Source organism: Myotis myotis, unplaced genomic scaffold (assembly GCF_014108235.1).
Source record: "Myotis myotis isolate mMyoMyo1 unplaced genomic scaffold, mMyoMyo1.p scaffold_m19_p_2, whole genome shotgun sequence".
Lineage (NCBI taxonomy): Eukaryota > Metazoa > Chordata > Mammalia > Chiroptera > Vespertilionidae > Myotis > Myotis myotis.
In genome coordinates, this window is record NW_023416324.1 from 158,155,526 (window position 1) to 158,169,366 (window position 13,841).

Here is a 13,841-nt window from a genome sequence, read left to right on the forward strand (position 1 = left end):
AAGTGGCAAGGCCAACCAAGAGCTGTGGGAGTGATGCAATGGGAAGAAACAAAGGCCTGAACAAGGAAGATGACCTTTCTGTAGAGGAGTGACTAACAACTGAGTGAGCCATATATTAGACACTTTCCCCACTTTATCTCATTTGATCCTTATGCAATCCTATGGGTTATTATGAGCCCCATTTCATGGATGAATACGTTAGTTTTAGGGAGATTAAATAACTTGTTAAAAATTACTTAGCTAATATATGAGAGTTCATTTATTTATTTTATTCGGGGGTTTCAGATAAAGCCCCTTTGTGGAGGTAACATGTAAGGTGAAATTTAAATGGCAAGAAGGAGCCCATAACAGAAATAAAAAGGAAGGGGAGAATTTTGGCAGAAAGACCAAGTAGAAAGGCCTTACGTGGAATTAAGCAACAGGCTTGAGCTACGCACTCAAGAAAGAGAAAAAAAAAAAGAGGTGAGCAGGGCACACTAGGTTTTGTGGGCCAAGATAAGGACTTCAGAGTGTATTCCTTGTGATGGAGATTTTAAGTGGCAGTAATGACCTAGTGTTAAAAGCTGTTAAAATCACTCTCTCTGCTGGTGAATAGAGATTCTGGGGCACAAGATGGGAGGAATGAAACTGATTATCAGTCTGTTGCACCAGACTGGATAAGAGATGATGGTGCTTAGACCAGGCAGTGGTGGTAGAAATGAGGGGGGGGGGGGGGGGGAAGAAAGAAAGAAAAGAAGAAGATAGAATAGCTCACTGCCTTTTCAGATCTTTCTCCAAGGCCTTCCTATCTAACTGGGCAATAGTTCCTTTGGGATTAGGTGCAAAGTATCAAGCATTTTCAATAGCTCAGTGGTTCTCTAATTGAGCTTACAACAGAATCAGCTGGATTCAGTAGGTCTAATTCCATAGGTCTGATTTGTAGGGCCCAGGAATTTACATTTCTAACCAATTCTCAGGTAATGCTGATGTTGTTGATCTAAGTACACACTTTAAGGACCACTATTCTAGCTGACCTACCATTCATGCTTTCTGAATAGTCCATACAGCACCACAGCCTGCATCAAATAAAGTTTCTGCTCCCCTGCCAGATTCTAAATACATCCCTATTTTTTTAAAGAAATATCCATCCCTCACACTCATATACCAGGTCCTTTCAACAACTCAGATTCCACTTAAACTGCATCCAATACAACCAGCAAAATCTAGTTCTTTGTAGATCTTTGAACTATTTAAGTCTAAATTATATTGACTACTGTTTCCTCTAGACAAGAGAATTTTCAAACATTTTCAGGGCAGTGTTTGGGCCATAGGCTTGATTGAAGCTCATTTTTAAGAGAGGGGAATGCACTGACTTTTCAGAGAGGAAGCAAGAATTTAAAGGTGAGCAGAAGGGCACAGAAACTTAAGGAGGAAATGGCACCTGAATAACCTTAGGTTGTTTCGGGCATAGAATTTTGTCAACTTTTTCACAGTGAAGAGTTTCAATGATCTATATGCTTTGATTTAGTAGGTGTTTCATTTTAAAACTCAGAATCCATATTGCAGTAGAGATTTTTAACCCTAAACATTTCACTTTTACATTTGTAGTCCCTGCAATACAAATCCATGGGACCTGGATAGTCTTCTTATTTCCTCTGTTCAGATGGGGCACAGGATGGGCATGGTCCAGAGAAGTGAAAAAAAAAAAAGTCCTCATGGGGATGAAAGTGCTTCTTAATGAAGAGCATCCGACTCCTCTATGATTTGGGAAGAGTATATCTGTAGGTACCTTTCCGTGTCCTCGCTGGGGGAGGAGAGGCCTTCCCCCAATAGGCTCTACTCTTGGGTTTTCTTTCTTCCAAATCATGGGATGGACCACATCATGTCTCTGTGGATCTTCAAGGGACAGACACAGTGTGATCTAGCAAACAGGACAGGATCTGAAGCCAGATAAACTTAGGGATTTTTGTGCCTCAGAATCCTTGTCTGTAAACTGGAAATGGTAATACCCATCTCACAGGGTCATTGTGAGGATTAAGTGAGAGGTTATGTAAAAGTACATGTTAGGTGCTAGAATCTTGTTTCTCTTTCTCCATGACATCCAAAATGCAGAGAAAGTACTCAATCTAAGAAGTCAGACAAATACCCTGGAGGACAAGGATCCAGTCATTGCACTGGCATAGAGGTTAGGAGAACAGGCATCTTTTCTCCCAAGACAACCAATGATATATCTAATGTGATCAACTTGGGGCAACAACAATTGGCTCCAAATCAGGTGATCAATTAGCTGCTTAAGTTTGCCTGGGACTAAGAGGCATCCTAGGACTTGGGACTTTTAGTGATAAAACCAGGAGAGTCCCAGGCAAACCAGGGCCATTGGTCACTCAGCTTACCCAGCAATAATTAGACTGTCAGGAATTTTAGACTGTCCTTTATCTCAGTGAGAAAAATTTCCCCCAGATATACAACAGAAGGTTCAGATGTGATTCTGTATGTTCTTAGACGGTATTTACCTTTTTATATTTACCTGCCAAGCTTCTCCAAAGAGTCATCTCTAATCACTGTGTCTTTGTGCTCAGCACATGACCTCTCTCAAAGTCACTTATCTGGTGTAGCTCCAGAACCTGTGGAAGATCTTTAAATAGCAGCATTTACACACACACACACACACACACACACACACACACACACACACACACGTAGCATCTTTGTTGTCTACATGCAATTGTTTTTCTTTTCTCTTAAAGGGATATTTTCAAATAACTTCAAATAGATGGAGAGCAATAGGCTCCAACCACAAATATTTCCTGCTTCAATGTTATTGTTCCTAAGAATCATGCTTTATAAAGAATCATGCTGAAGGATAAGAAATGAGTGGGCTTCGAGTTCATCACCACTGTCCTGCCAGCCAGATACATCCCTGCTACTGGGGCAGAGTGCTCACTATATACGTGGAACTGTGTAGTTCTGTGTAGATCTTTGAACTATTTTCCCTTCCCAGAAACTGGGCTCCACTTTGTGGTAGAACCAGGCAAGCAGATATGAAGTTGTAGTTTCCTTGTAGTTTCTTTCATATAGCCTTATTCCATTTGTGATCTGCCTCTTCTTTGCCGCCTGAAATCCGGCAGGGGACTCTGACGCATTCAGACTCCATTCTTATTAATTCATATATTTTATGACTAGAAAGCAGATGGTCACATTCTCCCAGGCAGGGCCCAGGACTTGCCAACACTAGAGTGTGTGCTTAATGGCTTTTCCCTCCCTTCCCAGCAAACACCATATTTTGAATGGCCAAGGGTCCCACAGCACAGCTGAAATGCCACATTTGCTCTGGCAAGAGCTCTGCATCGTCATCATTATTCCTAACCTCCTGGCAGCATTTGAGACTATGGCTCACCCTTTCCTTTATATCTGGGCCACGTACTGCTGACTCTTAACTCTCTGGTCTCTCCTTCTCTGGCTCTACTTCTTCCTAATGTCCCCAAAGTGTCATACTTAGCTATGTACTTCAAAGCTCAGATTTCTATTTTGTGTTACTTCCCCATTTACAGCTTTCTCTCTGTCTCTTTTTTAAAAAAAAATCTATTTTTTTTTTTAACAGAGAGAGAGAGAGAGAGAGAGAGAGAGATCATTGGTTGCCTTTCATACATGCCCCAACTGCAGATTGAACTTGCAACCTGGATATGTGCCTGACTGGGAATCGAACCTGCCACCTTTGTTGTAAGGGATGGTGCTCCAATCAACTGAGCCATACCGGCCAGGGCCTCTCTCATTTCTAAGTGGATAATTCTCAAATCTGCATCTCTACATTCTAACACCTCATCTTCCCATCCATGAGATCTGTCAGCACCTGAAGCAACTTGAGTTAAACTTGCTGGAACCATCCAGCTAGTGTGGTTCAGTGATTGAGCATTGACCTCTGAACCAGGAGGTCACAGTTCCTGGTCAGAGCACATGCCCAGATTGTGGGCTCAATCCCTAGTCGGGGGCATGCAGGAAGCAGCTGATTGATGATTCTCTCTCATCATTGATGTTTCTCCCTCTCCCATCCTCTCTCCAAAATCAATAATAACATATAAAATATTTTTTAAAAGCTTGCTGGATGTATCTTTCTTCCCAAAACAATTTCCATTTCAGAATTCTATTTTTCTCAGAATTATAGCCAATATTCTCTCTTCTTGGTTCTAAATCTTGGAATCAACTTTGATTCCTCTTCTTTCCTCATCTCCAGCCAGAAAAAAAAAAGTTAATTTTCCCTTGTAATGTCTCCTACCTGTTTCATCTTACCTATTTATACTGTCATCAGTCTTCTCCATCCAAGTGTCCCTCATATCCTCTACATAGCAGTTTCTAACTCTAGGTCCTCCCACTTCATCCCTCCACTATGAGTTGATACATCAATTACAGTGTTAAGTGACTCCTTATTAAGTACCAAATAATTACAGATGCTTTAGCTTAATATTATGAATTCCCACAATAAGTCCACAATGGACATTTCCCCCCAAGAGTGATTTTGGAATGTAGCAGGAACCTACTGAAAGTTAAATTGTATGTTAAAAGATCCAGTAGCTGGACTCTTGAATCCAAAAGATATCCTCTTCCCGATCTTACTCTGCTCCATCTTAGTTCAACCATCACAACCTTTCATTCTTCTAACTTCCTCTCTGGATTTAACACCTTCATGTATCTTCTACCGGGCCCTGAACCCGGTTGATGTTCTGGCTTTCAACTTCTGATCTGCCTCCTGATCCAAGCTGGCTATTAGGGGTATAGAGCACTCTGGCATGATCCCTCCTTCACACTCAGCACTCCCAGTGCCCAAGAATCAGATGGGGAATATGTTAGGAATGTAAATACCAGAACACACCTCTCACTCAGGTCAGGGGTGTAGACAGCATCTAAAGCAGTATTGTTCAATAGAACTTTCTATGAAGATGGAAATGCTCTATTCTGTGTTGTCCAATAGAGTAGCTACTAACCATATGTGGCTATTGAGCCTTGAAATTTAGCTAGTATTCCTAAGGCACTAAATTATTAATTTTATTTAATTTTTATCAATTTAAATTTAAATAGCCACATGTGACTGGTGGCTACCATATTGAACAATGCAGATCTATAATTTAACAAACACTGATTCTAATGAGCAACAGTGTTTAACAACCACTTTAACAAGCAGTCCACGTGACCCTTATGCTCACTTACTGGCACATAGTAGGTAATCAACAAATGCTTATTGAATAAATGGATGCACAAATGAATACCTAAAAGAACCAGAATATAATTACCTTAAAATTTAAATCTGTCTCTTCTGAAAAAGTTGAGGGGAACTTTCCCAGATTAAAGAGACTAAAAACACTAACAAAATGTAATAAATTGACCTTAAAGGGATCATGGTGCAAACATTTAAAAAATATATATATGACATTTTGGGGATATATATAAAAAATACATATGACATTTTGGGGATATCTGGTGATGTTAAAAAATTATTTTGTTTTCTTAGGTAAAATTATGTTATTACAATTACTAAGGAAAATGTCTTTATTATTAGAAAATATATGCTGAGATACTTAGCGATGATGTGAAATGATATCAACAACTTATTTTCAAGAGCTTTGGCCAGAAATATGTGATTGTGTGTGTATGGAGAGAGAGAGAGAGAGAGGAAGCAAAACTGGCAAATGTTAACAATGATTGAATCTAGGTGGAGTATACTTGGGTGTTTATTGTATATACTAGAGGCCCAGTGCACAAAATTCGTGCACTGGGGGGGGGGGCTTGGTTCTCCAACCTGGCCTGTGCCCTCTCACAGTGTGGGAGCCCCACAATCAATCTCTCCAAAGAGGTAGGCCCCGCCCACCCATTCGGGGCTCCTTGATGGATTGCCCCAAAGAGGTAGGCCGGAGCCGGGGGTCCTGCCCCTGGCGTCGCCATGTGGCGCTGCCAGGACCTGCCTCCGTGCTGCGCATGCAGCATCAAGTCCCCACCCACCCGCATGTGCCCGCTGCACACACAGCCTCCTGATAATGGATTGTTACGGTGTGAGGGCATGAGGGCATCACGGCGTGAGGGCATGATGACCACATAGGCTTTTATTAGTATAGAGCAGCCGTGGGCAAACTACGGCCCGCGGGCCGGATCCGGCCCGTTTGAAATGAATAAAACTAAAAAAAAAAAAGACCGTACCCTTTTATGTAATGATGTTTACTTTGAATTTATATTAGTTCACACAAACACTCCATCCATGCTTTTGTTCCGGCCCTCCAGTCCAGTTTAAGAACTCATTGTGGCCCTCGAGTCAAAAAGTTTGCCCACCCCTGGTATAGAGTCTTTCTGTATATTTGAAAAACCAATTTTAAAGTTGAAGGAAAATTCACCCACAATGAATTGGCAAATCCTAAAAAAATAAAAATTTTAAATACTGCATTTCTTCTGACTGTTATAGCATAGTAAGAAGCTAGGAAAATTCCAAGACAAGTGGAATAGGGAAACTAAGACAGATAGTTAAATAGCAGTTTGCAGCCACCAAGTAAATCCTGTCTTTCCTAAACCAAGGACACTTAAGAGTAAATGCTTTCTACTTCTCCTCCCCAATTAGAGGATAAATAGCGTAAATCACCCTACTCGGGGAGACAGAAAACAGAAATTCAATTAAGTGCCATTTGCCAACCACACCCAAGGACAGACAAATTAAGAGAATAAATCTCATCCTGGCACATCAGCATAAAGCTGATGAATTTTCTATTGATCTTCCCCTAACACTGCTTCTAAATGTCCAGCCTTTAAAACCCCTGAAAATGGAGGTCCCAGGGCACTCTCCCTCCAGGGAGCAAGCCTAGGCTGTTCCCTTTCCCCACCCCTCCCCCCACAGGCACATATCCTTTAAACTCTAAGGAACCCCATGAGACTTGAAACCAGGGAAGCAATAGGCAGCAGCAGCTCATCCTGGTCTAACCCCCTGAACCTGTCTCGAAGGCCCCCTTTTCTTTGACTTCCCAGTAAGCCAAAGCAGCCCAGCCTGGGTTCCCTTGCTACTTCTTCTTCTATGCCAGTGATGGCGAACCTATGACACACGTGTCAGAGGTGACATGCGAACTCATTTTTTTGGTTGATGTTTCTTTGTTAAATAGCATTTAAATATATAAAATAAATAGCAAAAATATAAGTCTTTGTCTTACTATGGTTGCAAATATCAAAAAATTTCTATATGTGACATGGCACCAGAGTTAAGTGAGGATTTTTCAAAATGCTGACACGCCGAGCTCAAAAGGTTTGCCATCACTGTTCTATGCCCAGTTTCACTGTCCTAGGTGTGTTTTTGCTGAGGCCAATAAATTCTTGCTTGTTTTTCTACATTTTGTCTCTTGATTGAAATCTTTCCTTCAAGAAGACAAGAACTGAGGTCTCCTCATCTTGCCAGTAACATGACTTTTGGGTGCTAACCCCTTCCCAGACCGACACAGTACTGAAATTATGCTACTAATTCTCTAGGCCAGGTGTTGCAAAGTGGCAACCACAGATCTATGTAGGCTGCATACATGTTTTTCCTTGGTCCAAATAGAGGTTTTAAAAAAATTAGTTGCCAACATATAAAATTTCAAGAATTTTTATCTTGATATATTATGTAATAAAATGTTTGTAATATAATAAAATATAAAATACTTAAAATAGCAAACATGTATAGGTAACTTCCTATCAGACATGTACTATCCTAAGAGTTTCAGGTACTGTATTTAATTAATTTGTTCCTCACAATTGGTAGGTACTATTATTTTCGTCCCTTTACAGATGGGGAAAGTGATGAATAAAGAGGTTAAGTAACTTTCCCAAAGTCTCATAGCTATGACTTCTAGTGCCAGGGTGAAATCCCATGCTATCTGCCTCGTAACCACTACTCATACCACCACTCAAAAATCTATACCCCTCATTTCTCTGGGAAAATCAGAAGATCTGGAAACACATTCCCACCTGGGACCAACTGACAAGAGCCCAAAAGCTACATTCCCCTGAAGGCAGGGTAACTTCTGTTTGCCACAGTCCCCACTGCTTCTGGGGCATTAGGGGTTTGGCTCTGCTCTAGCCACAGCACAGCTGAATATACCAGTGAGTGACACGTGACAGATATTTCACCTGTGCACTGCCCAGATTAAGCCAGATGTCAGGCAACCCTCTACGTGGACACGACGCCCCAGTTTCATGAGAAGACTAGTTATAAGTATCAGATGTGTGTATGTTCAGCAGGTTTGGATGGTGTCGAAGTGGAATGTCAGGATAATTGTTGGTAGATAGTGGAAAAAAGTTACAAGAAGCATAAGTTACACACCGCATGGTTGGCAAGAAGGCCCCATCAGAGGGCAGTGTCGGTCAGTTGAAAAGAGCATAGATTAGGGTGGCCTGGGTTGGGACCTGATTTTATCACTTAGCTGCTAGACAACCTTGGACAAGCTATTTAACTTCTCTGGCTTCCATTTCCTTGACTATAAAATGGGGCAATGACACCTTTGGGGTGGTGGAAGGAATTAAATTAGAGAGAGTATGTGAAAGTCCCTTTGGCCCCTGTTAATATAAATAACCAAAATTCTTACTAATCAATCATATTTGTATTTTTACATTTTCCCCTAGAGTTACAAAGCAAGAAGAAATTCGGAAGCTATGGTAAGTATTAAGTTCTTCTTGGATCTTTACATATTAGGGGTCCAGGTCTGGCTTTATTTAGCCTGTAGCCTAAGCAGCTGGCATACTTATCCTTATGGTTTGATGATCTTTATTGGCTTTTTGCCAAACCAGGGCTGCTAGAGCAGAACCTGGAAGAAATGGATATGGAGCAGGAGAAAATCAGAGAGCTAAGAAAGATTTGTGAGCAAAGATTTTTAGTAAACCTTTAAAAATAAAAAAGCAAAAAAATGCAGCAATAATGTAAGTGACTAACAATTTCTTCATTCAGTGTATTATTGAGTACCTACAATTGTCTAGGCCCAGTGACAGGTGCTAGAGATGCAGATATAGACAACACCAGACATGACCCTGTCTTCCCAGCATGTCCCTGGTGGTAGCTGGTTAAATGAATGACAGCACTTTCATTCTGGAATGTACACTGCCATTATGAAGAAAGTTTGTAGAGAATAATTAATAAAACCGCCTAGTCTCATGTTATAGTAGCAAGTTAAAAAGCAGGATGCAAAATTGCAGTCACAGTATTAACTGTGTACTATAAATCACCCATAATCCACAACTTAAAAATAATAATTGTCAACATTGAACATCATTGCATTTAGCACTGTTTTTTTTTCCTATTCTAAACACCTCTATTATATACATAAAATGAACATATGGAAAAGAGCGGTATAGTTATTATTTCTGGATTGTGGGATTATGAGTGATTTTTTGCTTTTTTCTCTATGCTGTTGTATACTTTCCAAGGTTCCTATCAGAAGCACGTATAAACAGAAAATAAGTCATTAAAAACACAGTCACAGTCACACATAGAGCTTCTCTCCCAGCAGTCATTTGTCTTCTCTTCCCCTTGGCCTTTGGTTTTTCCAGGGCAAGGCACACAGGCCTCCACTGGGACAGCACAGGCATTGTGAGAGATGCTTCAACCGTCACTGCCACATTCCCGTGGAGCCCAATGTCTCCTGCATGATGATAAACTGCCACCTGTCCTGTGGTGCCACCTTCCACATGTGTAAAGAGGCAGAGCATGAGCTCCTCTGCCCTTTAGAGCAGGTTCCATGCCTCAACTCTGAATATGGCTGCCCCCTTTCCATGTCCCGCCACAAGCTGGCCAAGCACTTGCAGGTGTGTCCCGCCAGCGTGGTCTGCTGCTCCATGGAGTGGAACCGCTGGCCAAATGTGGACTCCGAAACACCCCTTCATAAGAACATCATGAAAGAGACCCCCAGTGAGGAGTGTTTGGACACAGCCCTGGCCCTCCAGGACCAGAAGGTCCTTTTCAGATCTTTGAAAATGGTAGAACTTTTCCCAGAAACTAGAGAGCCCACGGAGGAGGAACCTACTATGAATGGTGAAGCCAGCTGGGAAGAAATGGGAGGAGCGGTGGGTGGAGTAAATGCTGGTTTAGTGCCACATAGCTCCCAGTTGGCCACTAAAGAAGAGATGGCAGAACTGAGTCAAGAAGAACTCCAGGTGTTGGCCAAAACCAAAGAAGGGATGGACCTGGAAAAGTTTAGCAAGTGGGAAAATATTTTCAGCAAAGAGCATGCAGCCTCTGCTTTAACAAACTCATCAGCAAGCTGTGAGAAGAAGAGCAGTAATGGCCCAGGGAAAGAACAGATTTCCATCACCAATAACATGATAGGAGAGGCCAGTGCCGAAGAGAAAGAATCACAAGAGAACCAGAGACAGCAGGACTATCATGCAGCTATGGAAACAACAGGGCTTGCCCCTTGGCAGGATGGTGTTCTGGAGAGACTGAAATCGGCTGTGGATGCAAAGGACTATAATATGTATCTGGTGCACAATGGGAGGATGCTTATCCACTTCGGTCAGATGCCTGCTTGTACACCTAAGGAGAAAGACTTTGTTTATGGCAACCTAGAGGCTCAGGAAGTAAAGACTGTATATACCTTCAAAGTTCCTGTGAGCTACTGTGGGAAGCGGGCTCGTGTTGGAGATGCCATGTTGAGTTGTAAGCCAAGTGAACACAAGGCAGTAGACACTTCAGACTTAGGGATCACTGTGGAGGACCTGCCCAAATCAGATCTCATCAAGACCACCCTCCTGTGTGCTTTGGAAAGAGAACTCAAAGGTCACGTCATCTCTGAATCCAGGAGCATTGATGGGCTATTCATGGATTTTGCTACCCAGACATACAATTTTGAGCAAGAACAGTTTTCCTCTGGAACAGTGCTGGCTGACCTCCTAACCACTGCCAACCCAGAGGGGCTCCATGTGGAACTCCACAGTGAGTGTGTGACCAGGAGACACAACAAGAGCAGCTCTGCCTTCACTTTCACCTGCAACAAATTCTTCAGGAGGGATGAATTCCCCCTGCATTTCAAGAATGTCCACACAGACATTCAGTCATGTCTTGATGGCTGGTTTCAGCATCGGTGCCCCCTTGCCTACTTGGGATGTACATTTATTCAAAACCATTTCCGTCCCCCAGGGCAAAAGGCAAAATTGATCTATAGTCAAGAGCTCAAGACCTTTGCCATCAAGCCGGAGGTTGCTTCAGAGCTGAATGAGGGAAGGAAGAGCAACCATCTCTCAGGCCCTAGAGGAAAAGGCCAAAATTCTCTAACCAGCCTGCCCTTGGAGATTTTGCAGTACATTGCTGGGTTCTTGGACAGCATCAGCCTGTCCCAGCTCTCCCAGGTGTCTGTGCTTATGAGGAATATCTGTGCCACTTTGTTACAAGAGAGAGGGATGGTACTCCTGCAATGGAAGAAGAAGAAGTATTCCCATGGAGGCACCTCCTGGAGAGTCCACAAAGAGGCAAGTAAACTACTCATTCATTCATTCATTCAATATTTAAGAGCCTTTTGTGTGACAAACACTGTACTAGACACTGGGATTCTACTAAGTTACTGGGAATAAGACATAATTCCTGAGCTCAAGGTCAGTCCACCAGGGAAGACAGACTGATAAACATATTAATGGCAATACAAATGGCAGTGCCTGTTTATCTCTATGTATGTGTCCTGGATATCTTCTGTGTGCTCGAATGATCCATTCTCCAACCTTCTCCACCAAGATCTGCCTGCTCCCCGCCCCCCCCCCCTCCCCACAGGAGGCTTATCTCTACAGATTGCCTCAACTGGTTCTCTTGCATTTCAGCTTCCAGTTAGGTTAGCCTAATGGGCGTGTATCAGCAGGAGATGGGCAGGAGGGAGGTAGAAGAGTGAGGTTGACATTTCTATTCTTCTGGCTTCCTCCCTGCATACATTCTCCCTCCCTGACACTTCGCAGTGGAAATGTCTCTCCACTGTAGGTGGTTATGTAAGATGGCTCTTTCCACATGATGACTCATTCTGGTCCAATGATCTCCCTTCTTCTTCCCTTTCAAGTCTGGATACTGCACTATTTCTTGTGGTTTTCCTAAACCATGTCCACAGTTTGTATATTATTTCTTTAAAAAAATACCCTTCAAATGACCCCATTTGAATGTGCCATCTGTTTCCTGCCTGGACTCTGATTGACACAGGAGCCAACAAATTCCCCTCAGTCCCATGTCAACTATATTTTTAACAATGTATGCTTTTGTTAAGGTACTTTGAAGATAAATAATTTCTTAAATAATTTGCTCCATGACTTCCCCTAGTTCAAATGCTTATTGAAGTTTTCAAAAAACAAAACAAAAACAACCTGCTATATATATCAAATGTGTTCCTCTTCCCCCCCCCAACCCCCAGTCAGTTTATACTTGCTTAACTGTATTATAACTTCTATCACCTTACTTTCACTTCTTGTACCATACAGAAGTGAAACTCCTAGTTCATCGTATCCAAAATGACCTTAGCATACTTTCTCATGGTAAATATGTTGGTTATATGAACCACAAATTTATGTGCCCATTGAGGTGAATAATTTCATAATTTCACAGTTGAGTTTCTTCCCAATATGTGGGTGTGTGCAAACTGGCATTGGGGAGTTAGAGTTGTTTACATCTATATGTATTAAATATGTCTAAAACATTGTGTATATTTACTATTATTTATTCCCTGAGCAGTCTTCTTCAAAAATTGAGATTCTTTCTTCCTATATACCCATGCCTACATCCATGTGTTAAACAAACACTGACTGCCACCCAACCATGTGCTAGAAATAAGCACAAATGAGACTAAAGCCCTGCCCTTTGGGAATTGTATACTCTAGAATTGCCTAGTATCTTCCTCTGTAAAATCAGATGCAAATAATTTAATTTACTTACTAGAAATTCCATTATTTTTTTGCCCATGTTTGTTCTCAATTAAATGATTACTGCCCATTCTTGGATATCATTTGGGATAAACTAATTTCCTTGCAGAAAGAAAAAAAGAGAATTTAGTTGGAACATCCTTTAACTCCAACTAAATTCTCTTTCTGGAGTTAAAATGGCTCTTGGAAGTAAAAGGGAAATTGTTCAAGATTCTAGAAAGCACTTTTCTTACATAGGAACAATGGCAATAAACTGGGGGTGAAGTGGTCAGATTGAAATGGTACCAGGTTATGCCTACTCACGTAGCCAGATTTTAAAACTAGGGACTTTGCCACCACATTCTAGGTAGAAAGGCCAGAGGATGTTTGAGTACCAGACACCTAGATTTCTACTAAGATTTCTGTTCTAAGCTTTCTTATATGTTATAACATTTTTAGTTTCAAACGCCAGAATACCAACTTAAAGTGACGTAAACAATAAAGGGAATTCATTGGCCCCCAAATAACTAAAAAGCCCAAAGGGAATAGCTTCAGGTAAGGCTTGATCTAGCAGCTCAAGAAAAACAAATGGTGTTTTCCTTTCCTTTTTAAATTTCTACTTTCTTAATAATGGCTCCATTCTAAGACATAGGGTTCCTTGGTGGCTCCTGGTGGCTGCTAGCAACTCCTAAAACTGCTGTTTCCCAGTTCAAGTGCAGAGGAGAAAAAAGAATCTGCTTCTTAATATCTCAACATAAAAAAGAAGTTCTGGAGTTGAGTCTCATTGAAACTAATTGTATGGATTTGAACTACCTGTGTATTCTGGAACTGGTGTGTGTGTGTGTGTGTGTGTGTGTGTTAGTGGTGATGGGGGGTCAAATATGCAGATTAATATTAGTCATTCCAGCACAACTGCATGACTGGCTAGGAAGATTATCAGTTGGAAGGAGGAACTAGGAATTGGGTGCTAGAGAAGGAACTAACTGTCTGCAGCAGCCATTAAC

General features: G+C 41.6%; 1 protein-coding gene across 2 annotated transcripts in view; it reads left to right on the forward strand.

Moving 5' to 3' along the window:
- The window catches only part of FBXO40 (F-box protein 40), a 36,448-nt gene that overhangs the window by 19,290 nt on the left and 3,317 nt on the right, over positions 1 to 13,841 (forward strand). For both annotated transcript variants that reach the window (XM_036350899.1, XM_036350900.1), the window contains 2 exons: positions 8,602 to 8,634; positions 9,523 to 11,436. In XM_036350899.1, coding sequence (XP_036206792.1) covers positions 8,632 to 8,634; positions 9,523 to 11,436 — 1,917 coding nt within the window. In that variant the 5' untranslated portion in view covers positions 8,602 to 8,631. The remainder of the gene's footprint in view (positions 1 to 8,601; positions 8,635 to 9,522; positions 11,437 to 13,841) is intronic.